This window comes from Ambystoma mexicanum, chromosome 8 (assembly GCF_040938575.1).
Source record: "Ambystoma mexicanum isolate Mex_15411 chromosome 8, UKY_AmexF1_1, whole genome shotgun sequence".
Lineage (NCBI taxonomy): Eukaryota > Metazoa > Chordata > Amphibia > Caudata > Ambystomatidae > Ambystoma > Ambystoma mexicanum.
Window position 1 is genome coordinate 1,543,965,045 of NC_090929.1, and position 26,938 is coordinate 1,543,991,982.

Sequence of the window (26,938 nt, forward strand, 5' to 3'; positions counted from 1 at the left end):
GCGCCCATTTAAAAAAAGCATCTGGACCGCCAGGGGGCTGGGAACGGGTTAATGCTAGCATACTGTCCATTTCTCTTGAAAAATTAACTGCAATACACCCTTTTTATTCATCCCATTCACTGCAATTGAAACAATTACGTATTTATTTACGTTTACACTATCAAGTCAAAAACCTACTGAGAGGGCAGGAGAAGGTAAAGTAAGACAAATATAATCTTTAGTTAAGATGGACAGCCAAATCTTAATCTCATTATTTGGTTTCTCATAAGAACACAGAAGACATTTTAGAGTGTGGAGGATTGGAAAATCTGCTGGCTTTGTACCGGGTGAATGAAGGATATTTAAAGATAGCACACCTTCAGCATTACACTGGGTTTCCGCTGGCAGAAAGCTGCCGTTAGATCCACCTGTCCACATTTCAATTCACAGAGCACGCCAGATCTTATACCCACAATGGAGATGAGCACTTTCGTAAAAGGCTGCGACAAATCTATCTCTTGGACCTATGTCCAACTGTATTGGAATATATTTCTTTTAAGGGCTCATTTCAGATCTACAAATTATCTGTGTTGAAGTGTCTGCAGTCTACAGTAAGTCTATGCTCTGAAAGGTATCAATAGTACCCAGGATCTTGGGCTTGTTGTGTGAGGCAATGAAGAGAACAATGGATGTGGAACATGAAATACTGATTCACATGTTTTCCCTTGAATGTGGTTATCAACCCCTAGCTGGGGATCCAGATGTAGCCAACTCTCACAAAGGGGGATATTATTGGATGAACCAAGACTGATTCATCTCCAGCAAATCAATGTTCTAAATGATCAAATCCCCACTTTAAATAATGTTATCTTAATTGCAATGCAGGACTTACATTTACCCCACACCCATGTACCTGTAAAATCCCTATCATAAGCAAAACCTGTGCCAAGTAAAGAGCTGCACTGATACAGCATGGAAGTGTGAAGGCCAGTTCCCAATGTTTTTTTAGTAACGGAAGGCCCTTCACTTATGAGATAGTGGCTCATTAAAGGATATTTACAATCACAAAATTGGTTAAAAAAACTGTTTCTTTCATGAACTGGAACATCTCAGGGCTTAAAAAGAAACATTAGGACCGTGTGCAGCTGGAGTAGAGTGATAATTCACTGATCTTCTGTTTTCAGGAAACATGATCACAATAGCAACGGTCAATTAAATAGTAATTATATAGTCATTGAAATGTTGCTATTGAGAACTCCACGGAGAGGCCATGTGGGGCCTAACACTCTTTCTCTCTTTTAGAAAATGTCAAAGAAATCATGGATGTTAGGTTGGGGGCACAACTAATTATCATGCAAACCTAAAGGTCGAAATGGAGGTTGTGGACAATGTGAATTCTGCAATTGGAGTACAAGGATGGCTAAACTGCCGACTCAGCCCTCACACTTCTACAAGGCAAGAATGATCCCCTTCATAAAGATGAAAGATGCACAGTTAAAAGATATACATGAATACTGATTGGTATGAGAAGAAAAGAAGGATGCATTCGCTGAAGAAGAAACACAAACATTGGCTAAAGTATTACAAAATCCATACTTATATAAAAGAAAAACACTAGTTTTTCATCGATTTAGCCCAAAGAGATGCTGGGGCAATTTGGTGGAAATTAAATAACTAGGACAAGGCACAACCGTAATTGCAATCATCATGTGTGGCAGAGGAGGGGTGGGTAAGCCACTTCTCTACCACCTTCACGAATAATGGATATTTTAACAGTGATGACATTAGGTTAGTTATCGAAAGTTTGAAGAATTCAAAATATTGCGGCCCAGTTGGTACGTCATTTAACCACTTCAAAAATAATGCTGAGCTATGGACTGAAATCCTACATAAATTATTCACACAAATAGTCAAGTCCTCAGCGATCACAGTTTCCTAAAATCATGCAATATTGGTATTGCTTTTTTTAAAAGGAATTAGAGAGTTGTCGACACCGATATACAGTCATTTACAAACAGGCTATAGGAAAGGGTTTGGGGCAGTGATCAGTGGTTTGTCGCTTTACTCTTGTATGTCTCAGGATAGAGGAGCAACAGGGAGAGGGACCTCTCCTCCGCCTTTGACAATATAGATAGATCAATATTGTAGGAGAAGTCGGGTAGGTGTGGAGTAAATCCAGGCTTGCTACACATTCTACAATTGTTTTATGTTAAAAATGAAGTCAGGGTAAGACTTAATGTTGAGGGTGATCTCTCCCATACCATCAGGGTAAATAAAAGAGTCTGCCAGGGCTGTGTAATAGCACCGTCACTTTTCAAGTTAAATCTAGCAGATCTATGGGAAGATATCCTCAAATGTGGAGCCTACCCTCAAAAAATGAGTGGACAGAGAATCAATTGTATTGCATATGCAAATGAATTACTGTTATTGAATCTTACATCGTCAGGATGCAACATTCACTTAATGGGGTTGCCTTCTAATTAAGTGACAATTAGTTAGTCATAAACCCAGTAAAATCAGTAATTATGACAATCAGTGGTAAGAGGCAGAGCAAGCAGTATTGCTGGTTTATAAATGAGGCACTGATAAAATAAGTAGAATCATTATGTTACTTATGTTAGACCTTTTCAATGAAAAATAATCTAAGCATACAAAAAGGCAAGATGCTAAGTAAAATGATGAAATCCATAAAAAAAACACATGTGCATACCCGTTGTATGCGCTCATTCATTATTTTCTCATGAAGATTACTAGAATGGTGCTCTATGGAACCAAAATAGTGTTCTGTCTAAAAAGAAAATATTCCGACATCTTAGAAGTTCAGATTTGGGAAGACATCCTTTGTCCAAATCGGTCCCAATTATTGTTATACGGTTGGAGTTGGGTCTTCAATCTTGGTGGCCACAGCACATTAATAAATGAATCACATTGTACAAGAAAGTTACAAATATGGAGGATCCCAGTCTAGGATACACGAGACTATGAAACTTGAATCCAATGTGTACTTGCGAAATTTCAGAAAAAGGTGTACAGCGTATATGCAACAGGCTGATTCTACTGATAACAAGGCCTTAACATGAAAGATTAGAAACTGGGATAAAATTATGGAGAGTGGCGAAATATTGAGACTAAAATTGTATAGTGGGATGTCATCTTGGTATGTAACCAAAGGTGAAATGAAACCATACCTACAGAAGTTTCCCTCACAGTTCTACAGAATGCGCTGCATGAGATTTTGTTTCAATTCTGTGGCAATTTTGGAGGTTATTGGTCCGAGATTGAATGTTCCTAGGGATTTAAGAACTTGTAGACTGTGTAAGAGAGAGTTTACTGAGAATTTTTTCATGTGGTCATGGATTGCCCAGCGTTGGTATGCCACGATAGAATTCCTTGGTCCTTTTATGTCTTCAACATCTGCTGTCATATCCAAAGGCCTATGGAAATGTCTAATGAACGGAACACAAGTTTCTATAGTTCTGGCCCTGGTAAGGTTTTTAATGGTAATTTTTAATGAAATGAAGTTAGTTTTAGAACAAGGCAATTTGATTTTAAATAATAATCTTAGTAATTAGTGTGATAGGTATTAAATGGTGTTTTTTTCCCTTTTAATTGGGGTTTTGTGATAAATACAAAATATTCTGCTACTGTGTCGGAAATGACCTGTGTGGGGTGGCTTGACATGTTTGTGAGGTCCTTTCCTCTGCAGTCCTCAGATCCTTCAATCTTCTTACCGTGAGCAGAGCAGATGCAATAAGGGAGGGTGAAGCCAACTGGAGTGGCGAAGCGGAGTGAGAGAGGGACTCCCGCCCGAGATTAATAGCGGGGAGAGAAAGTCTGTCGGAATTGAAACAATATTATGCCTCTTATCGCAACAATTGTATGTGTATTGGCCTACGCCAAGTTGTCTAATCATCGTATGCGAACAAACTCCACGGCAAGGTCTTGACCTTAGAGAAAGTAATGTAAGTCGCCATCTTGGATTAAGCCGCCATTTTAGGTTCTCTTGTTATATGGAAGTCACCCTGAACATCAAAATGGAGGCCGAATGACATTCTGAGTAAGATTCTGGCCGTTGTGACCTCCGTACACATGAATAATTAATATGCCTGCAGGCCACTTGTCGGGGTCGCGAACTGAGACCTTGTCCTACCGTTGACCTATATGTAAATGTACAACTATATCAGTGAAACTAATCAAAATGCATATATTAAAGGATTGACCTGGCAAGGAACCCATAGGCCCGGCTCATAGAATGGTTAACCTGCGAGAGGGTTGGCCAAGGGCTGGACAAACAGTATAAAAGACCCAAGTATTCCAATTTGCGGTCTCTCTCACTAACGCATTGAACTATCGTTGAAGTTTGTTATGTTACTCTGAGAGCCGAATAGCTATCCGTTTGTCAATTGATTTTGGTAACTGTTGTAGCTTTTAAATAAAGCACTTGTATGTTCTTTGTAACCTGTGTTGGTGAGTTTCTTTCTGGGCTTCCTGGCCTCATATTATTTTTATGTTTTCACAGTTGGCGCCCGAACAGGGACCCTCAAGATTGATGCCGGATCATTGAAGGTTGACGCAGACTATCGAACCGGGATCGGACGGTGTGATACTGCGGGCCCGACTGAATGAGACGCGATACCTCGGCAGCGCTGCACGATCCGATCCTTGGACAATAGTCGTGTGGTCTGACAGGGCATCTTGACGAGGGTCCATTTTTGAGGCGGGCAGATTTGTCGAAACCACCAGACACAAGGTAAAATTCGTTAGGTAAGTTCTTTGGTAAACCGTACGGTCCTCCTTAGGTTTGGTCAGGTGTAGTCGTGACCCGACTCTTAATTTAACCCTGACAATTTGAATTTGGCGTATTGTATCTGCAGACACAATTATTGACCAGGTAACACCAATTTTTTGTGAAATGCCTGGGAAATTGTCTAGCTGCTTTGGGGCTCTGTTCCTCAGCGATCGACAATCTTTGGAATGTAGCCGCCCGGCACCACAGGAGGGGTCGCCGGCATGTACCATATACTGTAAGTATGGCATTGGAAGTATAGTATTTAATGATATTTGGCACAGACAAACCAGACATGCCTCCGAATTTCAGTGGCCAATCAATGATAGTTTCGAGATCCCCCGTATTGAATACCTAGAATCGGTCTTGCTAAAAAAGAAGGCCAGACCTGCAGCATTTGATGTTTTACAGAATTGGAAAAAAGAAGCGTTGCAGCAGCTTAAGAGTAGGGATAAACATGCACACCATCATAAAACAAATGCCAAAAAGGCGTTGTTATATGATAAGGAAAAACATTTGGAGTCAGTCAAAAATATGGATAGGGCTTTCTCACTCGGTATCCAGAAAGTTTATCCCGCTAAAGATTTTCATGCTTCCGAAGAATTTATTGAAAAATTGTTAAACAAAAGCATGCCTGGTGCCTCTGCACCACCTCCGTATGATCCTCTCCCTGGTGCTCTGCCCATTCCTGCTGTTTTTCCTGTTGTTTTTCCTGTTCCCCCTGTACAACCTACTGTTCCTATTCCTCCAGTTGTTGTTCCTCCACCTATCGTACCACCCCTTCCTCTTGCGTCGATAGTTGCACCCTCATTGAATTTGCCCACACCTCCGCTCCCGAGTGGTTCTGTATTGACTGAAGTTTATCAGGGTGCGGGGTCAAAGACTGTCACTCGAAATACTGTTTCTGCAGACAAGAAACGGGAATTATTTGCATGGGCTAAGCACTGTATGGAGAAAGGTGATCAAGTTAACGTTTTTTCCACATTATCAAATATGGACAATTTTCCCGAGAAAAATGTTTTTATCGAAGGTTTGGGGACTCATTTATGTGTAATGTGGGGTAGATTACATAATTCGGATCTCCCACAAGGGGTGAGGGATCTAAATACTTTAGCACTTTCGAGGGACACAGAGGAGAAAGTACATGGTCATGTTGAGAGATTGTTTGAGTATAGGAGGGACTTTGAGAAATTACGAGATGAGGATGATGAAGACGACAGTATGTATGTGCAGAAACGGTTCTTTCCGTGTCGTAGATCGGCACCTGAGGAAGTACGAATTTGTACCAAAAATGCGATTCGATGGATCTCGGATTCATCGATACCGCTGGATGAAGTATATGACACGTATAGTCAGTATACAGTAGAAATGCAGAGGAAGGTGATTCAGGTAATGCTACAGTACCTGCAGGAAGAATGTTTAAGGAAGAAGATTAGTTGTCCTATAGAGTTATTGGGAATTTGTAAGAGGGCTTTTTCGCCCGACACTTCTTCAGCTGGCTTAGCGCTCGACCTGGCTCTGTTGCTTAGTAAGCGGTCAGAGTTACCTATATCTCAGTTGCCTATGAGAGAGGTTCCTCCGACATTTGTCCCAAAGGTTGAGATTCCCGCTAACGCTGGGACTGGTGCACCCGCTGTGGACATCCCTGCGCATTATCTATCGCAATTTGTTCACGTCCCGTTTTCACGACAGGAAGTGAACACTATTAGACAATCAATTCCTGATATAAGGAAAAACCCGACAGGGTTTTACAAAGAGATACAATCCGTTTTGCAGTCCTCTGTGTTCACCTTAAGTGACATTGACTTGCTATTCCCTGTACTCCTGCCCGTAGATTTATGGAAGCAGGTTCGAACAATAGACGACGTTCCAGGGTTGGGAGATACGTGGGCTAACATGACTAGGATTGATGGGGAAAGACCAGCTGGTGAGAAACCACCTCAGGTAATACTTACTTTGCCTGATAGAATTGTCGCGAAATTGAAAACCATAATTCCAGAGAAAAGAATTATTTGGGACAAGTTTACGGCCTGTGTTCAAGGAAAAACTGAAGGTGCCACCAAGTTCTTTAGTAGATTCGAACAGGTATTTTCTGACTTCAGTGGACAGGACCTGGGCACAGAGTCTGGGAAAAGGTTGTTTGTGGACAAATTTGTACGTGGATCGTTGCCCGGCATCCAGTCACAGATTATGTCCTCTTAGAGCGCTTGGCAGGCGAAATCCCAATCTGAAGTTTTGCACATGACTCAGTATTATGAGAACCGTGTTAATAATGAAAAAAAGAAAATAGAGAAGAGGAAAGGAGATTTGAAGACTAAAGTATTGTTACAACAAATTGTTAGAAATCCCAGAGGGGGTACTTCACAGACCAGAGGTCAGTATGTCCCAAAAGGAAACGCTCCTTTGGGTCCTGTGAATGTTAATCAATGTGCCTATTGCTGCCAGGAAGGTCATTGGCGAGCACAGTGCCCCGTCCTTCGCCAAAGGTCAAACAATGCATTTGGGAGTATGGGTAGATGACCTAGAGGTTGCCCCAGAGCAGGGGGCCCTGATAGAGGTCAGTTCTCACAAGATCCTCAGCAACCTTTTTCACGGGAAAATCAGATTTCGAGTGTGGACACGAGAAACATATTTGATCACCCTTCTGCTGCCTACCTTTCTGAAGAGCTTCCTTCCGATGACATTTTATTTCGTTAGGACTGCCCGAAGCAGGGTTTGGAACCTTCACCTATTCCCGTTAATCAGAAAGGGCCCTATGTTGAATTGTTAGTGGGGAATAGGAAACATCAGTTTTTGATATACACTGGAGCACAGAAGTGCTCCATTGATCATTCCCGGGTTCCAAACATTCCACTGTCAGGGCAAACAAATGTTTCTGTAGGGTTTTCTGGTATACCAATTGTTTGTCCGGTTTCTTCGCCGCTGTCTGTTTCTTTGGGTCCCTTTACGGACCATTGTCCCTTCCTTCTGACTTCGAACTGTGGAGAGAATTGGCTGGGGTTAAATCTGTTGAAGAAACTGAATGCAGTAATTCATTGTTGCTCTGACGGAGTGCGACTGACGGTTTCACCACAGCAACTTCCCAATTCTCAGTTTCTGACTTGACCATTGCCTCCTGAGTTTAGCATTGTTCCGGAATGTTTGTGGGCGGTTGACGACAATGATGTCGGGGTGCTACAGATCGAACCCGTTAAAATAGTTTTGAAGCATGGAGTTAAACTACCACGCATTCCGCAATATAAAATATCAGTTGAGGGCGAGCGTGCTTTGAAGTGCATTGTCTCCGATTTTGGCCATCGAGGGGTGATTGAAGAGATTGCAGGTAGTTTAAGTAATAGCCCGATTTTGCCTGTATACAAGAAAGGCGACAATGCAATCCCATACCGTTTTATAATTGATCTTCGTGCTATTAACAAAGTTATCGCCCCACAATTTCCAATCGTGCCTGATGTAACAACGATACTAACAATGATCCCTGCTACAGCTACGTACTTTAGTGTTGTGGATCTAAAGAATGCTTTCTTTAGTATTCCTATACACAAGGAGAGTAGATATTTGTTCGCGTTCACCTTGGGAGGACGTTCGTTCACATTTACTCGTGCACCTCAAGGGTATACTGAAATTCCAAGCATTTGTAGTAGAGCTTTGAAAGAGCAGCTTGATACCCCTGAATTGCCACCTACTTGTACACTGCTTCAGTATGTCGATGACTTGCTTTTGGCTGCAGATTCTGAAAGTGCTTGTAAAGAAGACACTGTATTGTTGCTTGTTCATCTGGCTAAAAACGGTCATAAAGCTTCACTCAAAAAATGTCAATATTGTTGTCAGGAGGTCGCCTATTTAGGCTACCTCCTGTCAAAGGAGGTGAGAAGATTGACACCTGAAAGAATAAAACACATTTCTGGCATGTCTGTTCCAAATACACAGAAGGAAGTCAGAGCCTTAAAAGGTATGGCTTCTTACTGTGGGTTGTGGATCCCGAACTTTTCACTAGTGATAAAACCGATGTTGGCTTTGACGAAGAAGGGCATTTCTTTGCCGCTGCCATGGAAATCGGAACATCAGCGATCATTTGAGCTTCTCAAAACCGCGTTATGCTATGCACCGGTTTTGGGTACTCCAAATTATGACAAGGCCTTTGTGTTGTTTGTGCATGAATGTGATGGATGTGCTTTGGCTGTGTTAACACAGGAACACGGAGGGAAGAATAGGCCGTGCGGCTACTACTCTTCCGCCCTTGATCCTGTCGCATGCGCTTTGCCAAGATGTTTGCGAGCTGTCACTGCTGCTGCCGCGTCTGTAAAACAGAGTGAGGGAATGGTCCTAGGCCATAATTTAATTTTGATGGTACCTCACTCTGTAGATGTCCTATTGAATAAGACTCAAACGCAACACCTCACCTCTGCACGGCTGACAAGGTATGAAATAATTCTGTTTGCCCCACACATTCAAATTAAGAGGTGTTGTGTTCTTAATCCGGCTGAACTTCTACCTTTCCCGCAAAATACTGTTTGCGGTGACGAAGAATTACATGACTGCCTGTATACTACTGAACAGGAAACGAAGGGCAGAATAGACCTTATAGATACTCCGTTGGATAATGCGGAAGGGGAGCTGTTTTGTGACGGCTCCTTCTTCAAACTCCCAGATGATACATCTACAGCTGCCTACGCAGTTACTACGTTGAGTACGGTTGTTGAAACTAAGAGAATTCCGCATAACTCCGCGCAGGCTGCAGAGAGTATAGCGTTGACCCGAGCTTGTGAACTCTCCGAAGGGCATATAGTAAACATATATACTGATAGCCAGTACGCCTTTGGGGTGGCTCACAACTTCGGGAGGCTCTGGTCGGAAAGAGGGTTCCTAACCTCACATGGGACCAAGATTCAGCATGGTCCCCTGATAGTGCAATTGCTCTCGGCACTCTCACTCCCTAGGCAGATAGCGATCATGAAATGTGCAGCACATCGTAAGGTCATAGATGATGTGGCAAAAGGGAACGCTTTTGCTCACCAGATAGCCAGGCAAACGGCCACAGACCTTAGCGCAGACATGTATGCTCTAAGGGAAACAAAAGATGCCTATGTAATGGATGAGGGTATCGGGTCTGTGCGGGATATCCAAACTGATGCCACAATAGAAGAATCTAAAAGGTGGGCCGAAGGGATGGGGAAGCTGGATGATGATGGGTGTTGGGTGGACACATCTGAAGGGAAATGGTTGCTACCTGATTTATATGTGCTGGCAATGGTTACGATGGCACACGGTCCTACGCATGTGTGTGCTCAACAGATCACGAAAATGCTAGCACAAGTTTGGGTGAATGATAACATTTTGAAGATTGCACAGCGAAATGTTCAGAATTGTATGATTTGCTTACAGCATAATGTGGGGAAGGGGACAGTAACTCCAAGGGGTAGCTTTGGGCCCCCATCTGTTCCCTTCGAGGTCATCCACTTTGATTTTATTGAGATGGAACGGTGTAACAATCTAAAATATGTTCTTGTGATTATTTGTGCTTTTAGTAAATGGGTTGAGGCTTTCCCTGTTAAGGATGCTACTGCCATTACCACTGCAAAGATTATGGTAAAAGAATTCTTTCCACGATTTGGGCTTCCAAGGGTAATTTGGTCGGACAACGGTCCTCATTTTGTTGCAGCAGTAATTTTGCAGATATGCACAGCGTTACACATTGAAAAACGATTTCACTCGGCTAGACATCCTCAAAGTGCTGGGTTGGTAGAGAGACATAACGGTATCCTAAAGAATAAGCTTGCCAAAACATGTGCCGGCACCAAACTGAAATGGCCAGATGCCTTACCTATTGTATTGTTAGCCATGCGTACCACACCTCAAACTAAGACTGGGCTCTCTCCATTTGAGGTAGTGATGGGGAGACCTGCTAACATTTGGGGCCTTCCAAAGGCCAAAACCTTGAGGAAGGTTGAATATGTATTGCTTGTAGACTACTGTAACCAGTTGACTAAAAAATCTGTATCTCATTTATCATCAGGTCCAATCAGCTTTACCTGTACGGTTTATGGGCCCAGGACACGATATTCAGCCTGGAAGTTGGGTCCTAGTGAAGGCCTACGAAAGGTCTTCCTGCCTCGCGCCTCGCTGGAGGGGACCCTACCAGGTGCTGTTGGTCACCCAAACAGCAGTGCGGGTGAATGGAAAGAAGCATTGGATCCACGCGACACATGTCAAGAAACTTCCTCACCCGACGCCACACGTTACAGAAGAAGCAGAACCCCTCGCTGATGCTACAATCTCTGATCCTGGAGTAGCAAACAGCGCTGTGAGTGCGTCGGAGAATTTCTCTGAGCCCGTGGAGCTTGGGGAACAGTCCATTACATCTCTGCACTCTTTGAAAAGGTCACGTCCGGAAAACACTGTTTCAAGTTCTGCGACTTCCGTCGCCCCCGATACGTTGCTTCCCTCAGGAAGTGACGTTACCTTATTTCCGGATCAAACAGTACTGGGTACCACCAGGTACGACCTTCGACGAAGAAAATAGAACTACGGCACAGGTTTTTTCTGTGCATCTGGAAAGAAGAAGTGATTGAAAGTTTTCTCTTGTAAAAGAAAGTTCCTTTTGAACAAAAGGAAAAAAAGGGATTCTGCTGGCTAGGGTTGGGGAAGGACTAAGAAGTCACGCGACCGTAGTGTTGCCAGCAAAGAACATTGGGGTCGTCGATTTAGAAACTACGATGCCTGCCACCTCCACTGCTGCTGCTCGCATTGGACTTGTAAATAAGGGGGTGACCAACTCGGACAATGAACAATGTGCCTGGGCCCCGAAAACGTATTGCTGTGTTGTGTTAATAGTAATAGGAATTTGTGTAGTTACTGCTGTGGGACTTTGGTACTTTAAAGAAATTTACCCTCTAAAACCTTTACTGCCGATTGAAATTGTACCTACTGCTTTGACTCCCTCTGTACGCCTTCATACTTTGTCACCTAGAGACTCCCAGCATAGACGAAAGTACCATAATAACACTTTAATGATAATAATGAATGCAACGCATGCCATTTTTAATAAGAGTAATTGCTGGATTTGTACCCATTTACCGCAACATGGGAACAAGGGGCTAGAATGGTATATTCACCCTTTACCTTTAACGACTGCTTGCTATGCCTCTCTTAGAGCACTATTCTTTGGCCATTGGAATGATAGCATCTCAGGGAACTTTGATGGAACTAATTTAAATGATTTTGAAAAACGTGAATTGACTCCCCTGGGATGCTCGCTTTTTGCAAATAGAAGTAAACCTAATGTTGCTTCTATTAGGCCATCTGATAAACTAACTCTTCCTTTTCAAACTCTAATTTCCTTTAAAATGGCTCCGATAGGCAATAAGGACGCTGTGCCTCCTTCCTACTCTATTAATCATAGCCCCGAATCAGTCCCCTTTTGTGTACAAAGAAATGGTACTCGGTCAATGGGAGATTTTGAAGGTTGTGTGAACATTGTAAATTTGACCGGGGAGAACAGGCCTCTTTATGTAGGGGGGCCTGTCTATTTCATTTGCGGTAGTTCAGCATTTCCCTGGTTGCCCAAGGATTGGCAAGGAACCTGTTATTTAGGAATCCTGTTAACTGGGGTATTTATAGCTAGTACATTGGAAGTTTCTAAGGCTCGCCTATGGCGGGACGAGAACGGAGATACCCCTGGGCAAGTATTGGGAGATATAGCAAAATCAGTTGTGCCATTTTGGGGACAGATAGCAAATTCTGAAAATATTAGGGGACTAGCAAGGGTACTGGAGAGAACCATCAACCGGACCAAGGATATACTCTATAATATGACACTAGAACAGAAAGCAATAAGATTGGTAGCCCTCCAAAACAGGATGGCATTAGATGTCATCCTGGCAGAACGTGGCGGAGTATGTAAATTAGTGGGGTCCGCTTGCTGCGTTTTCGTACCAGATTCCTCACCGATGATTTTCAAAGCAATTCAGAACTTGCACATCCTTAGTTCTGAAGTGCATGTTCCTGTGGGAGATTGGAATATTAGCGCCTGCTTCTGGGATTCTCTACGATCCTGGGGTTGGAAGGTGCTTTCTGTTACACTGGTTATTTTGGGAATCCTGCTATTCCTTTGTTGCTGTTTCCAATGTCTACCTAGTGTATGTGCAATGCTAGGGGGATGTTGTGCTCAAGCAGTGAGCACAGTAGGGCACAAAATGTATGCCCCAGATACAGCATCTAAAGAGTTTGTGTTACAAGAGGTTCTGATGAACGATCTAATGGCTATAGACATTACAGATAATGATTCAGGATATATGGACGACAATGCATGGAGTTATTTACAAAGATATTAGAAATGATATTAGCACTTGGCATAGGCCAAAAGGAGGGTTTGTCGGAATTGAAACAATATTATGCCTCCTATCGCAACAATTGTATGTGTATTGTCTAAACATCGTATGCGAACAAACTCCACGGCAAGGTCTTGACCTTAGAGAAAGTAATGTAAGTCGCCATCTTGGATTAAGCCGCCATTTTAGGTTCTCTTGTCATATGGAAGTCACCCTGAACATCAAAATGGAGGCTGAATGACATTCTGAGTAAGATTCTGGCTGTTGTGACCTCCGTGCACATGAATAATTAATATGCCTGCAGGCCACTTGTCGGGGTCGCAAACTGAGACCTTGTCCTACCGTTGACCTATATGTAAATGTACAACTATATCAGTGAAACTAATCAAAATGCATATATTAAAGGATTAACCTGGCAAGGAACCCATAGGCCCGGCTCATAGAATAGTTAACCTGCGAGAGGGTTGGCCAAGGGCTGGACAAACAGTATAAAAGACCCAAGTATTCCAATGTGCGGTCTCTCTAACTAACGCATTGAACTCTCGTTGAAGTTCGTTATGTTACACTGAGAGCCGAATAGCTATCCGTTTGTCAATTGACTTTGGTAACTGTTGTAGCTTTTAAATAAAGCACTTGTATGTTCTTTGTAACCTGTGTTGGTGTGTTTCTTTTTGGGCTTCCCTGCCTCATATTATTTTTATGTTTTCACAAGTCAACGGATAACGAGCCCTGTCTGCTGACCCTGCCAAGCCTCCTGAGCCTTGCTGAGCTTTGGCTATTGACCTATCTATATTGTCAAAGGCGGAGGAGAGCTGGAGCCGATGCGCCGCTGGTAAACTGGCAGCCTGAAAACAGCCTGAAAACAGAGGCAAAATAGATGGCCGTGATTAGCTTGGGTGTGGGTGGGAGCGCAGCAAAATAAAAACAAAACAAACTGAGAATAGCTGCACCTTCATTGTGCCTTCACTTTGCCCCATATTGCCCCATGTCTTCCATGTCCTAAGGTGAAAAACCTCTAAAATGTCAACCTCTAAAAACTCCAGAAACTCCCTAAAACCTGTATTAACCTGCCTCTAACTTCTCTTCAAATTGCTTTTAACCCCAAATCTACTTTAAACCCAGGCCCTTGGGTTTGATGGTGGCCTAAGTGAGTGCACTCTGCACCCTTTTGGCCGCTGCCATCACATTGGAGTAGGTGGCCTGGTCCTTGTGAGAGAGAGGGCTTGGGGGCAGGCACTGAGGGGGGGGTCCAGTTATAGGATCTCCACCCAGGCACTGGGCACTGGGTATTGGCTGTCAATATGGAAGGATCTGCAGCTTGACTGCTTGACACCTTGACCTTGACTGGTCCCTATTGGACCCCTTCCATTTTTGTTATTATTCTATTGGACTGTTAGAATTAAATCCCTCCTACATCTCTGCTGTTTACACCGGTGAACTTGATGGATTTCTTAAGCTTTATGACCCTTTAAGAAATCCATCAAGTCCACAAAGTCCTCAAAGTCCACCATGCACAATTATTACAGCCTTTGGAGCAGGATGCCTGGCAAGGGGAAACGCCCCTATAGTTCCTCTTGTGACAAGAAGTACTTGCGCCCAAAATTACTTCAACTGCATGGGAAACCCAAGATCAATGGTTTCTTCAGCTCTATAATGGCAGTCTCATGGGGCCCACCAGCCAATGAGCATTCACTGCTGGCGCCGGTGGGTGTAGAGGATGCAATGGGCACTGGCAGCACTGGGAAAAGCATACCCTCCACCTCCCCACTTATTGACAATAATGAATCCCTTCTGAACGTACGTCGTACACTTCACAGAAACGTGCTGCAAATGGCTCCTACAGAGACATACACCATCATTGTACTGACTCATCTATCTGACCCAACCTTGGGATTAGGCAACCCCCAATGGAGGGGCACACTAATGAGGACAAAGCAGGCCAAGCTCATGTAACTGGTGTTGACAGTTTCATATTTGGCAGATCCTCAGCGCTTCTGTCCAGGGATCAATCTCGACGCGCATCAAGAATAAATGTTCTTATGTCCAAACTAAATGCTCTTTTAGTGCTGTGTACAAATCTGGCAGAGGATCATCTTGAGACAAAAAGGGATTCTGGCAAAAGTGATGGGCGTTTTATTGGACTGCAACACTGACCCTGTATAAACAAGAGCAGGTGTACTAGAGAGATATAAAGCCCAACTATCATCACCAGAGGTTGCAGTAGACACGGACCATCATGCTGCTGTTCAAATGGAACATGACTCACAAAGGGCCCAGTGTCCCCCTGGAAACGTACCTATCACAGCATCAGACCCAGTGTCAATAACTGCAGAGTTCAAGCAGCATGTGTTAGCAGCATTACACACTGAACTGCCAATGATGACTAGCCCTCTATGGGCATGAAAGATTAAAATAAAACGACGCTCAAAAGACTGACACAAGAGCCTAGCCTCCCCGGCTTGTCCGCCAGCTGTAAGGCAGCAAGCCAGGCCTCTTGCCTGGATAATGGCACTGCCTCTGGAGTCTCTGGGGAGGGGGACCCCTCGCGCTCGCAGCATGTGCTACAGGCATCCCCATTACCATTGAGCCCTTGCGGCTCAAATGGGAATGAGAATCACCCGATTCCGGTACCCGCAAAATAGCAAATACCCCGGTAATTGCCCATTCATGGGTGCCATATATTTTTCACAAGTTTGGAGGTAGCCTGCCTACCAGGCATGGCTACCTACAAACTTGTAATGATGTCGGAGAAGAGTGGAGTGAGCAAAGGGTGAAGGATGGTGTTTCAGCACTACCCCTAAATGAGAGAATGTGAAAACATTTCAGAGCTGTGTTTGACAAAGCAAAAGGAAAAGCACCCAACATGTGTCTACTTCTTTCAGCTTTATGTAGATCCTGAAAACGTGAGAAAGGAAAGAGTGCCCTTATTTACAATATAAGGTGGGGGCATCTTTAGAAACACTCTGAGGTCAGAGAAGTTTACAGTAAATTTGCAAGCATAATTATGAAACCACAACAGTCTCTACAACCCTTCCTGTGGGCAGTGGACCCCTACTGAAACTTGAAAATGCCTTACACAGAAACTACACATCGCTCCAACATGGAACTTGTCAACATGGATTCCGATCGGATCCAGTTCAATACTCCAGTAGCAGAAAAAGAGGAAAGGTGAAACAGCACACAGAATAAAAGAACATCACAAACAGCAGTACTCCATTTTGTTGCAAATCACTCTCTATTTGATATAGTACCTGACTATGCAGTTGCCATGGTCGATAATCTTCCCGAGTACATCGCCTGTCAAAAATAGACTTGTAGTCAACTTTTACCAATTGCCACTCTGAGCGGTGGCTGAAGTGTCCGAACACCCTATAGGATTCAAGCGAAATAAACAATTCGTGGTTAAATGAATACAGACAATATACATTCTCCTGTACAAAGAAAGCAATCAATTGCTGAAACTGTTATAAACCTACTGATTACTGTTGTGCACATATTGCTAAGGCATCCCCATAATTACAATATAACCATCCTCAACTTGACCTGCATGTCAGGCACTTTTCTTTTAGCTATGGTACTCCGTGCTAGGTTTCTTGCTTTATGAAGCTTATCTAGCCTATGTAAACTAAGGTGTTTGTTGTCATCTGTGATGACTTTGCCATTATAAACTATTAAATATGTTCAAAGCAGCAAGATAGTTACATGCAAAAAAAATACAAAATAGCGACCAGTCATGCGTGTGCACTTATCGTGTGTGACAACATGTCAGTGTGAGCATTCAACATTTGCATCATGCTTGAATTCCATGATGCAACAAAAGGCACTCCTCTTCACTTTGGGCAGCAGATTTGTGATCATTTTTTGTTCACTACCAAATTCGCAAGGCATTGCCCAATGGCATAGAACACTGGATTGTACTCAATCTGTCAAGATAAACCCCACGCAGACAGGAGTGGTCAGTACAGTATCAGCACCAGAGCAAACGTGAATCTGATATTAAGAACCTGCAAAATTAATCTTTTTCATTAGAGGGACGTTTTATTATCATCTGCCAAGCAATGTTCGATGGTTTCATGGTTGATGTTTTTTGTAACAATTAGTCATGTTGCACTGGTTGTTCATCATAGCAATGTAAAGTCAAACGTGTTCTTCCATCCCAATGCTCACCCACTCTTAAAAGTGCAGCAATAAACTCTGTGTCCTACCCTCTTTGAATAGGATATGGGCATCCAAGAAGAGCAAGTCTTTCATTAGAAATGGGAAATTGTTGCATGGGTGTTGATTCAATAATAAAGCTGTGTGTTATTGACGATAACCTTTTGTAGACACAATATTATGAATTTAGACCCAACAGATTCTTGAAAAATAACACTTAGAAGATGATAATGGTATGCTGTTAGTGTTGTCCTAGTTTAATATTTGATCAATTACCCTAACTTTTAATATTGCAGAAATAAATCCACTTTGTCTTTACACAGATCTTCATAGAATATGTGTCTGCTTGCTATCCTCCGGCCAATTACATGCAGAATAAGTCTTGCTCTGGTGGTATTTGGACACATGGCTTTTACTGTGATAACAGGGCACATGTTCCATTGTCATCAATGTATCAGGAAACGTCAAGACAGAAACTGTTCCTAGCACACACCTCCTCGGGTTTACTGACGTCGAGCACAGCTTTATATGCAGAGTACCTATGTTGTGCCTAGTACCAAGAAAACCTGATAACCCAATACATATATTGAAAGGTTAGACACTTTGGACTTTCATCACAAAAACTAAAGAAAGTATTCTACCTATGTACAGTGTGACAATAAGCATACTCACAAAGCAACATGTATTCCGCCATGTGTAGAATTGTTTAGTGAATGGATAATCCTTGGCTCTTGCTTGTGAATTTAATTCTGACAGGTAAGCAAGTGCATCCTGCATCTTACCAAAAGGTTGATAAGACTACTGCACACAACTGTGGTATATATTATCTGGGAAGTAGAACAAGCATTTTCAACTTCTGCTCACGTGTTGTCTTGTTTTTTTTTCTCCAATGTCAAGAACTGACATTTGAACAAAAACTCCATCTAATGAGTACACATAAATACAATTATGGACTTCTTTTGCAACATACTGAAGTCTGACTGATATATAATTCTTTATCATAGCTTGTCATCACAGGGCTCGAAGTTCACTTCCTTTATAACTAATAATAGCGATTGCATGGCAACAGGGTTCAGCAAGAACCTCAGTCCGGGTCCATTTCTGAACAGCATGGACCCATAGCTTCTGGAAATCAGAAAGAGGGTTATTCTTCTAGCTATGATACACAAGAAGGCCTGAAAGAAACAGGATCCATCACAGCTAATGAGGATTCCAATTCGAGATCTGTGCTCGAGTAATTCCCAAGGACACATGGACTTGCTGTTTGCGAAGCTATTCCATGCATCAAGGTTAACACAGGCAAATCAGAGTCAATCATTGAACTTCGAGTTCAATGAAAGCTTTGCACTGTGTACTTACGTCACTGGTTCAACTATGATATCATATATTTACCGATTCAGCTTTTCTCACTGAGCTGCCACGGAAATGACTGGAAGGCACCACATGTAGCAATTGTATGAAGACCATATACAATGAGGCCCTACTGTTTATGAAAAGTCAGACATTCCAATCATTTGCATACAAGCGTGTTGCCAGGAACTAGATCTTGGTACTTTGCAAAGCACAGCAGGTGCTTTTTTGAGCCAGGGGAGATTGATCAAGTATAAGTACAAAGCGGGACACCCCCAACAAAGGTTAGTGGTGATGGCACGCATTGTTGCTTTGAAATATAGAGTAATGAACCTCAATTATTAACTACGGATAACAGAAAAAGTCAATATATGAATAGGTGAATTAATGATAAACATAATATTCATAGAGGTTCTACTCTAGTTGTTTTCCTAAACTCTAAACTACCCAATTTGATATGTGTGTTGCCCATCATGTGCTGTGCCTTACCAGGGCCGTCATTTGGGGGTTGCCAGGTGTATCAGCTGCTACCCCTGGCTATGCCTCTGCTACTCCTAGACCTGTCCTTGCTACTCCTGGGCCACCGGGCAAAGAGGCAGTGCCAAGAGCAGATAACTGCGTTTCACATGAAAAAGGCAGTTGTCAATGCAGCTAAATATGGCACCGCTTTTTTCACATGAAATCTCTGTATCATCAGCTGGAGAAATAACAGGGATGCATGAAAAACCATGAAGCTACCATCACTAACAGGTTGGCAGTCCATCAGTGAAGAATGCCTAAATGGTTGGGTTCAGGGGCAGGGAGGTTTGTGCAGCTCATACACAGTACTGTAGCAACAGGAAGGGTATACTTGCACCCAACACATATGAGACAGAGGCCACAGGAGAGGCCTATCCCAGAGCCCTCCCACGGGATCACTACAGAGCAAGGATGCCCCATTAACCAGAGGTACGGTCCCCCCAAGGCTGCGCAACACATTCATTGCACCGCCGACAGCATCAAACAAAGCTTCACTATTTGCAGCATATTAAATCTTTTATACCCTTTTCACTGCATGCTTGCCTCACATTTGGAAACCTGCAACACTGCATTTTTGTGTGCCTGATAAGCTATTCCAAGATGACCATCTGCAATACGAGCAGTGGAGTGCTTCGTGTTCTGTATGAGCTGGTTACTGATTGGTCAAGACCCGCTCTTCTATGCCAATAGCATAGCTGGCAGGCTAAGCCAGTCCACACCCGAAGGCCCCACTCCTAGCTCCTGTCTCGGCTCCCAGTCCCACTTGCAAACAACACATCTGAGGCACAGGGCCTAGGAGAAACCTATCCCAGAGCCCCCACCTCTCTGGGACGCTCCATTTACCAGAAGTAAGCCCCCCCCCGGGCACAATACGTTCTCTGCACCAATGACAGCATCAAACAAAGCTTCACTATTTGCAGTATATGAAATCGTTTATATCACTTTCACTACGTGCTTTCCTCACATTTGGAAACCTGCAACACTGCATTTTTGTGTGCCTGAAAAGCCATTCCAAGATAGACTTCCGCCACATGAGCAGTGGAGTGCTTTGTGCTCTGTAGGAGCTGGCTACTGATTGGCAAAGGCCAGCTCTTCTAGGCCATTAATGCAGCTGGCAGGCTAAGCCGGCCCACACCCAAAGGCACCACTCCTAAGTCTCCTGTCTGAGCCTGTCCAAGCAGCTCTGCTTGGTATTCCACATACCCTACGCCTACCCTACTAGCAACCTCCTCCAGTACCAGTGAGCCAAACATGGGACTCATATCCCATCCTCTTGACACAACCACAACTAGCTCTATGGTACAAGCGACTGTAAGCAAACACTGTGCCAGCTCCAGCCATCATATGTTCTCTCAAACTTAATACTTGAGTCAGTTGCACTCCTGTGCTCGTCCGCTCACCCTGTCTTTCTATTCTGACTTCATATGTATTTTGCAATTTCGAATTTAGATGTACTTTGTGCTCACTGCGGTTTTATGAAACTTTATTTTATATGCATTTTGCAATTTAAAATTTAGATGTACTTTGTGCTCACTGTGGTTTTTAAACAACTTGATTTTAAATGTATTAATGTGCTCACCCTGGCTTTACAAACTCAAACATAGATGCCATCACTGGCTTACCCACGGTGCACTGTCGCGTCATCAAGGCCTCCCCAGAAACTCAATCCTGAGTGCCTTCACCTGGTAGTAGCAGCAGCCCTTGCTCCTCACGCTAAGGTACAACTAACCCACATCGCAGAGACACTACTGCCAGACTCTGACAAATTAATGCAACCTCTAGAGCAGGACTTGTCTGAGAGTCACCATGCAATGCTGCCCTCCACTAAAGGCCCACACACTAGGCTTGACCTTACCCCTGCCTGGCCCTACCAAGTCAGGGGCGACCTGAAGCAGACTATCCACCCTATAAACCATTCACAGCATGCCACCACCAACTATACACACACACTCACCCTAAACATGTCTACCAATCTACCTGATTCACATGACATCCCTCCATCACTCTTCCTGCCCACAACTTGCCCACTCAACACCACCACTATCCCACAAGACATAGGATATAAACTGACCTCAAGCCCTAATCCAACATGCTTCCTTGAAAATTGGAATAGAAGACTAGCATCTCCACTAGACCCTTGCCAACAGCAATTGCAAATGTCAACCCTGTCAATCAGTTGGAGGAATGCACACCTCAATTCGAGAGACACCACCCCCATAACCACAAGAACACATCAACCCCCAGCCTTACACTGTAAACCCAATGCAAAAACCATACTCTCCTCTGTAACCAACTTCCTCCGGCGCGATGTTACCACATGCAATTCTCACTCCAGCCTCATGACAGCTTCCCCAACCATCACCTTCACTAACACCAATCTAGACACAGGGCCAAACCATGGGTAAAATACCCCACTACACCCAAACCATCAGTTCCTACTAGCCTACAACATACACCCAACAAGTTAATCTATAACCACAACTCAAAAGCAAACTCTACAACACTTCTCACAGGAGAGCTCATTAATGCCAGTTCCCTCCTTGCCCAGGCTCTCAACATACTTCTCATCACCACAAACAATCTGGACTTCCTAGCAATCACAGAAACATGGCTGCATCCAGCCGCTGACCCTTCCCTTTCCCTAGCCATCCAGGACAGTTACCCTATCTTCAGAAAAGATAGACTGGTATCCAAAGATGGCAGAGTAGCCTTTATTGCTAAAAGAGGACTACCAATTAGAGAAATCCCCAACCAAACCATCAGCTCAGGTGAGCTGCTCTTGATAAAAATTGCCTTATCCACTTCAGTCTCCCTAGTGACCCATCTAATTTAAAGACCCCCAGGCCCACTGATCTCCATCGAGGAAGACAGTGTGCAACTCTTTTCACAAACACAAAGTCCTCTTCCAAAATCATTCTTCTTGGATATGTCAATATAGGTCTAAACGACAAAACCGATTACCATGCACACACCCTGCCAATACCATTGAATCCCTAGGCTTCTCCCACCAATCTTAAGCCCACACATGCTAAAGGTTGCACATTACATTGGCTAACAGACCTCAACTGAACACCAACATTCTATCCAACGTTCCATGCCTCTGGTCAGACCACTATGTTATCATCGTTGATATTACTGAGACAATCACTCAGAGGTCTCAGTCCAACCAGCACCGGCCTCCCTCTCGAGAAATACACAGAATATATCTCCAGCTAACCTACTCCTCCTGTTGTTACCTCTAATATTTATTATTATTATTATTAGCTCAATCACAAGCAAACACCGATCCCACCACCATGTTCGAACTATGCAACCAAACCCTCCAGAAAGCCATCAACAAAGTAGCACCCCTGAGCATCCGTAAACCTAAACCCACCTTCATTCATGGTACACCCCCAGTCTCAAAACCCTACGCTACTCAAAAAGTGCAGCAGAGACTGCTTGGATAAGAATACCTTCAGATGAGAACAAGCAGCACTTCAAAGCCCTATCCAAAAAGTACAAACCAGCTATTCTACAAACCTAAAGTGACACTTATAACAGGAGAATTGAAGAAGCAAGCTCTGGCACAAGAGAGCTCTTTTCTGTCTTACGTGAGGTTGAAACATCAGCTCCCCCACCTGATAACTCTACCAAAGATATCAGCTGGTGCAGAAATATCCAAAACACTCTCCTAGACAAAATCTCCCTACTTCAAACTAAAATCACTCCAAAAAAACAAACTCCTGACATCTGACCAGCCCCTAGACCAGTGACCCCCCCATCCCTTTCTCCATTCCCAGGTTCAAATTCATCCCGGGCACAACAACTGAATCCACCAAGATTATTAAAAGAATGAAACCATCAAAATGTAAAGGAGACATTTGTCCGGCTACCGTCATAAAGGATTGCGCTGAAGAGATGGCCCCTTTCATCACAGCGCTAATCAATAACTCCTTCTCAACTGGCAATGTCCCAGAGAATGTAAAAGAAGCCTGTGCTCTACCCCTTCTCAAGAAGCCTACTCTAGACACCAACATTCCCACCACCTACCACCCCATCAGGACCATACCCTTGCTCCTCAAAATACTCAACAGAGCATCCTATCTGCAAATCCAAAACTATCTGGAAATCCACAATCTCCTGGGCCTCCGCCCATCGGACTTGCGCCCCAGTTATGGTACAGAATCCAGATGGATGAAATCAAAGACAATAGCAACATGGCCGTGCTCCTCCTACTTGACCTTTCTACAGTCTTTTAATTGGTCAACCACAAAATCCTCAGCCAACATCTCTCCTCAGCTGCCAATTTCTCTCCATTGACGGGAATATAACATCTGTTGCCAAGGAGGTAAAGACCTTAGGAGTGTACGTAGACTCCACGCTATCACTAACTAAACAGATAAACACCATTGCATCAGCAACAGCATAGACAGCGAAATTGATCAATGCCTGCAGCCCTTCTTATCCACTGACAGCTGCATCACATTCACCAAAACCCTCATACTATCCAGAATATAAAAACAACTTCAGGTCATTCAGAATAACGCTGTACAGTAATAAACATCTCTAAAAAAAGACCACATCTCAAAAGAGATATATAGAGCATTCAGTGGCTCCAAGTCTGAGAACGCATCGTTTTGAAGACACTAGCATTGACCCACACATGTATCTCTCACACTGCCCCTACCTACCTGTCCAGAAAAAGCTTCATGGCCCACTCCTCCAGACCCACCTGGGCTGCCTACCCGTACTTACTTGACACTCCCAGATACAGGCACCAGAAAGCAGGGGGATGCAGCTTCCCAGTGATCAAGCCCACACACTGGAATGCCATCCCCCTAGTCCTAAGATCCGATGAATCGTTATGGTCCTTCCACAAATGCCTCAAAACCAGACTCTTTTCACTTGCCCAACCCGATTACTCTTGGCACCGCCACTTCCACCCTGCCCATAAATGTAGTTCTAGATAACATGTATGTATCACTTATGATTATAACTACTGTAACCACTACCTGCAACTAATCTAGTACCTATGTCTATAACCTACTGTAACCTGTAACCAATGTACTACCTATATCTGTAACATTGCTGTATCCAAGTGCAACCACTGCCTTCATGTAAGCCAGCACCCAGATGCCCACGGGTTCGGTGTGCTTTAAAAATGACAAAATAAATAAATGCATAAATAAATATATAAATAAAGTATGGGGACTAGGTCTAGCTAGCTGGGAATGGGTATGAAATGGCTGCGGTATTCATTGACAGCACAGCATGAACACAAATCTCCAAAGTGTTTCTCACTGTCTGTTTTGCACATCCACTGAGTCGCTGGGCCTCTGATGAGAGTGGTGTATGCCAGTGGCTCCTGCCTGGGCACTGTGTGACCTGACCCAGATCTGCCAGACCTGCATCACAGTTACACTGTAGATAGACACAAGGTGAGATAATTAATGTTAATGTAGTTGCCCTCTGCCGTTGAAGTAAACTATATGTTGCTTCCTCAAGCAAATACATGTATATACGTGGAAGGATAGCTCAAGGGCAACACACTTGCTTTGGAAAGAAGAGGAAGTAGTGCAGCATGGGTTTCTTTTTCTGTTCCAGTGCTTAGAGGCTGGAGGAGGCTGTCATTAAGCAAGATAAAAGGACCACAGAAAATAATAAAATGGGCCTTTTCTAGGGAAGATGTCATGGAGCTGCTGCTGCTGTTAATATATATTTGTTTAAAATAAATGCACTTACTGTGACCTGCAACACATCCTTCCCCTCTATCTCTCATCTAACAAAAAAAAACAAACAAAAACTGTGTTACCTTCCAAATAAGCAAAACAGAAAGGTGAAGCTGGAATGTAACCACTAGCACAACTCTGGACAACCCTCTAGACCATCGTTTTTCTGGTTGGACTTGTGTTGGTCAGTTGCTGTTTCCAGTCTGTGGCCAGACACTTGGCAGGCACTGGATGTCTGCACTTTGGGGTTTAGGCCTCTTTGAGATGCTCTGTCTGTTTACAGTTTCGCCCGAGTGATGCACAATAGTCCAGGTTGTTGTCTTATATGTCTTCTTACATTCACAGTAATTTGGTAATATTGGCCTATACACACTGATATTAACGCTATATATGGTGATCCATTCTTCTATGACAGGTATATCATATTACAGTGATATCATAACCATATATTTCTTAGTGTACTGAGGAATATTGTTATGTGAATCAACTTCCTGTTTTGTCAAGGGGTGAAAGGTAGTGTGCCGTCACGTCCTGTGATGTCACTTGGGTGTGGCAGCAAATTATATCACTTCCTGGGTCAAGGGTCATGTGATGTTACTTCCGATACCCCTGACATTTTGGGGAAAAGACATACCTGTGCCTTACTTTTACCAGACATCATAGTTTTCTTCAGACATTATCCTATAACCTTGCTCCAGTACTAAATTAGCTCTCTTCTGAATTGGAGAGTGGTACACATCTTGTTTATGGAGTGGGTGTCCCTTACTCCACACCCCCGACTACTTTCTTTTTCTCAAATTGCTGTTTGTACACATTTCAATCTTTGTGTCTATCGGTTTATTTCTATACAGGGAAGGGAAAGGCATACAGAGTCAAGATAAAGCACAAGATGAAACATACATAAAAACAATAATATAAATGCCCAGATGTGATGTGCTGTCATTTGGCAAATTCAAGATATGGTTAGCCAGTTATCTATGACTGGAGGTTTGTTTGTAAAAAAGGAAATAATTTCCTCTGTGCACGATGAAGTCAACCTGAGAAGAACGTGGCAGGACAAAAGGGCATTGGGCAAGAACCCAGTAAATATCAGAGTTAGACAAGAATTTGGAAATTGTAAGAAATCAATACATGCCGTGCCTCGTGCGAGTGATTGTGCAGTCACTTACGTCATTATTAGAGTCTCTTCACCTGGTTCCCCCAGTACTCCATCCACAAAAAGGGGGCTTGATGAAAACATGTACTTGTTCCACGATCTCCCTTCATCAAAACTCAACCTAATTGAAAAAAAGCATAATACAGATATTGAGATTGGCAAAACTCTTGTTTATTTTTATTTCACCTGCGTGCCTTTGGAACTTACACATGTTTCATTAGTATACATCATTCTGATACACTGACTATCTATTTGGGTATGGGGCATTGCTTTAAGTGTAATTATTACAAAAAGAAATCTAGGCTTTCATGTTCAATAATAATTTATATCACCTGTGGCCTAGGTTCCAAATGCCAACAACATTACTTTCTGTTACCTTGATGCACAAAGTTGAGTTAGCATACACTTTTAAAGAGACTTAGCGCATGAAATTAAGTCTTACAGCACTCAGAAAATTGGGTTTTGATATTGACATCAGATTTTTTGAAGTATTCAAACACATATCAACATTCTTATTGTATTCCAAATGTGTTTCAGAATCAGATTTTATATCCCTAATACCATATGTTTTTAATTTGTAATACGTTTGCCTAACACATATAACGTTTGTAATAGCCATATGTACTGAATCACATTTGAAAAAAATAAGTAGTGCTGGCTTTTCTTTCATGATCAGTGATATGATCCATGTTTCTAGAATTATTCTCTGACGCATTGATTATTACTCCTTCTTAGTTTTTGGTTTAAATGCTGCTCCATGTTTCTGTATTGTTTACTATTACATCCATCTAATCTGCTCTCTCTTTTTCAGTTCTATCTCTCAGGCCCTTGCTTCTCTATAATGGATATATCTTTTTAGCTCTGCCTTCAATATAATTATCTCTGTATTGTTTTTAAATGTGTATATAGCATGAACACCTCTAATCCTATCTCTCTTACATTCTGGTACCAACCA

At 43.1% G+C, this 26,938-nt stretch overlaps 1 protein-coding gene across 5 annotated transcripts in view; it reads right to left on the reverse strand.

Moving 5' to 3' along the window:
* Positions 1-26,938, reverse strand: part of LOC138473193 (VPS10 domain-containing receptor SorCS1-like) — a 3,088,785-nt gene that overhangs the window by 595,690 nt on the left and 2,466,157 nt on the right. For all 5 annotated transcript variants that reach the window (XM_069611754.1, XM_069611755.1, XM_069611758.1 and 2 more), the window contains exons 14-15: positions 25,997-26,104; positions 16,344-16,461 (exon numbers count right to left, since the gene is read on the reverse strand). In XM_069611754.1, the coding sequence (XP_069467855.1) occupies positions 16,344-16,461; positions 25,997-26,104 (226 nt within the window). The remainder of the gene's footprint in view (positions 1-16,343; positions 16,462-25,996; positions 26,105-26,938) is intronic.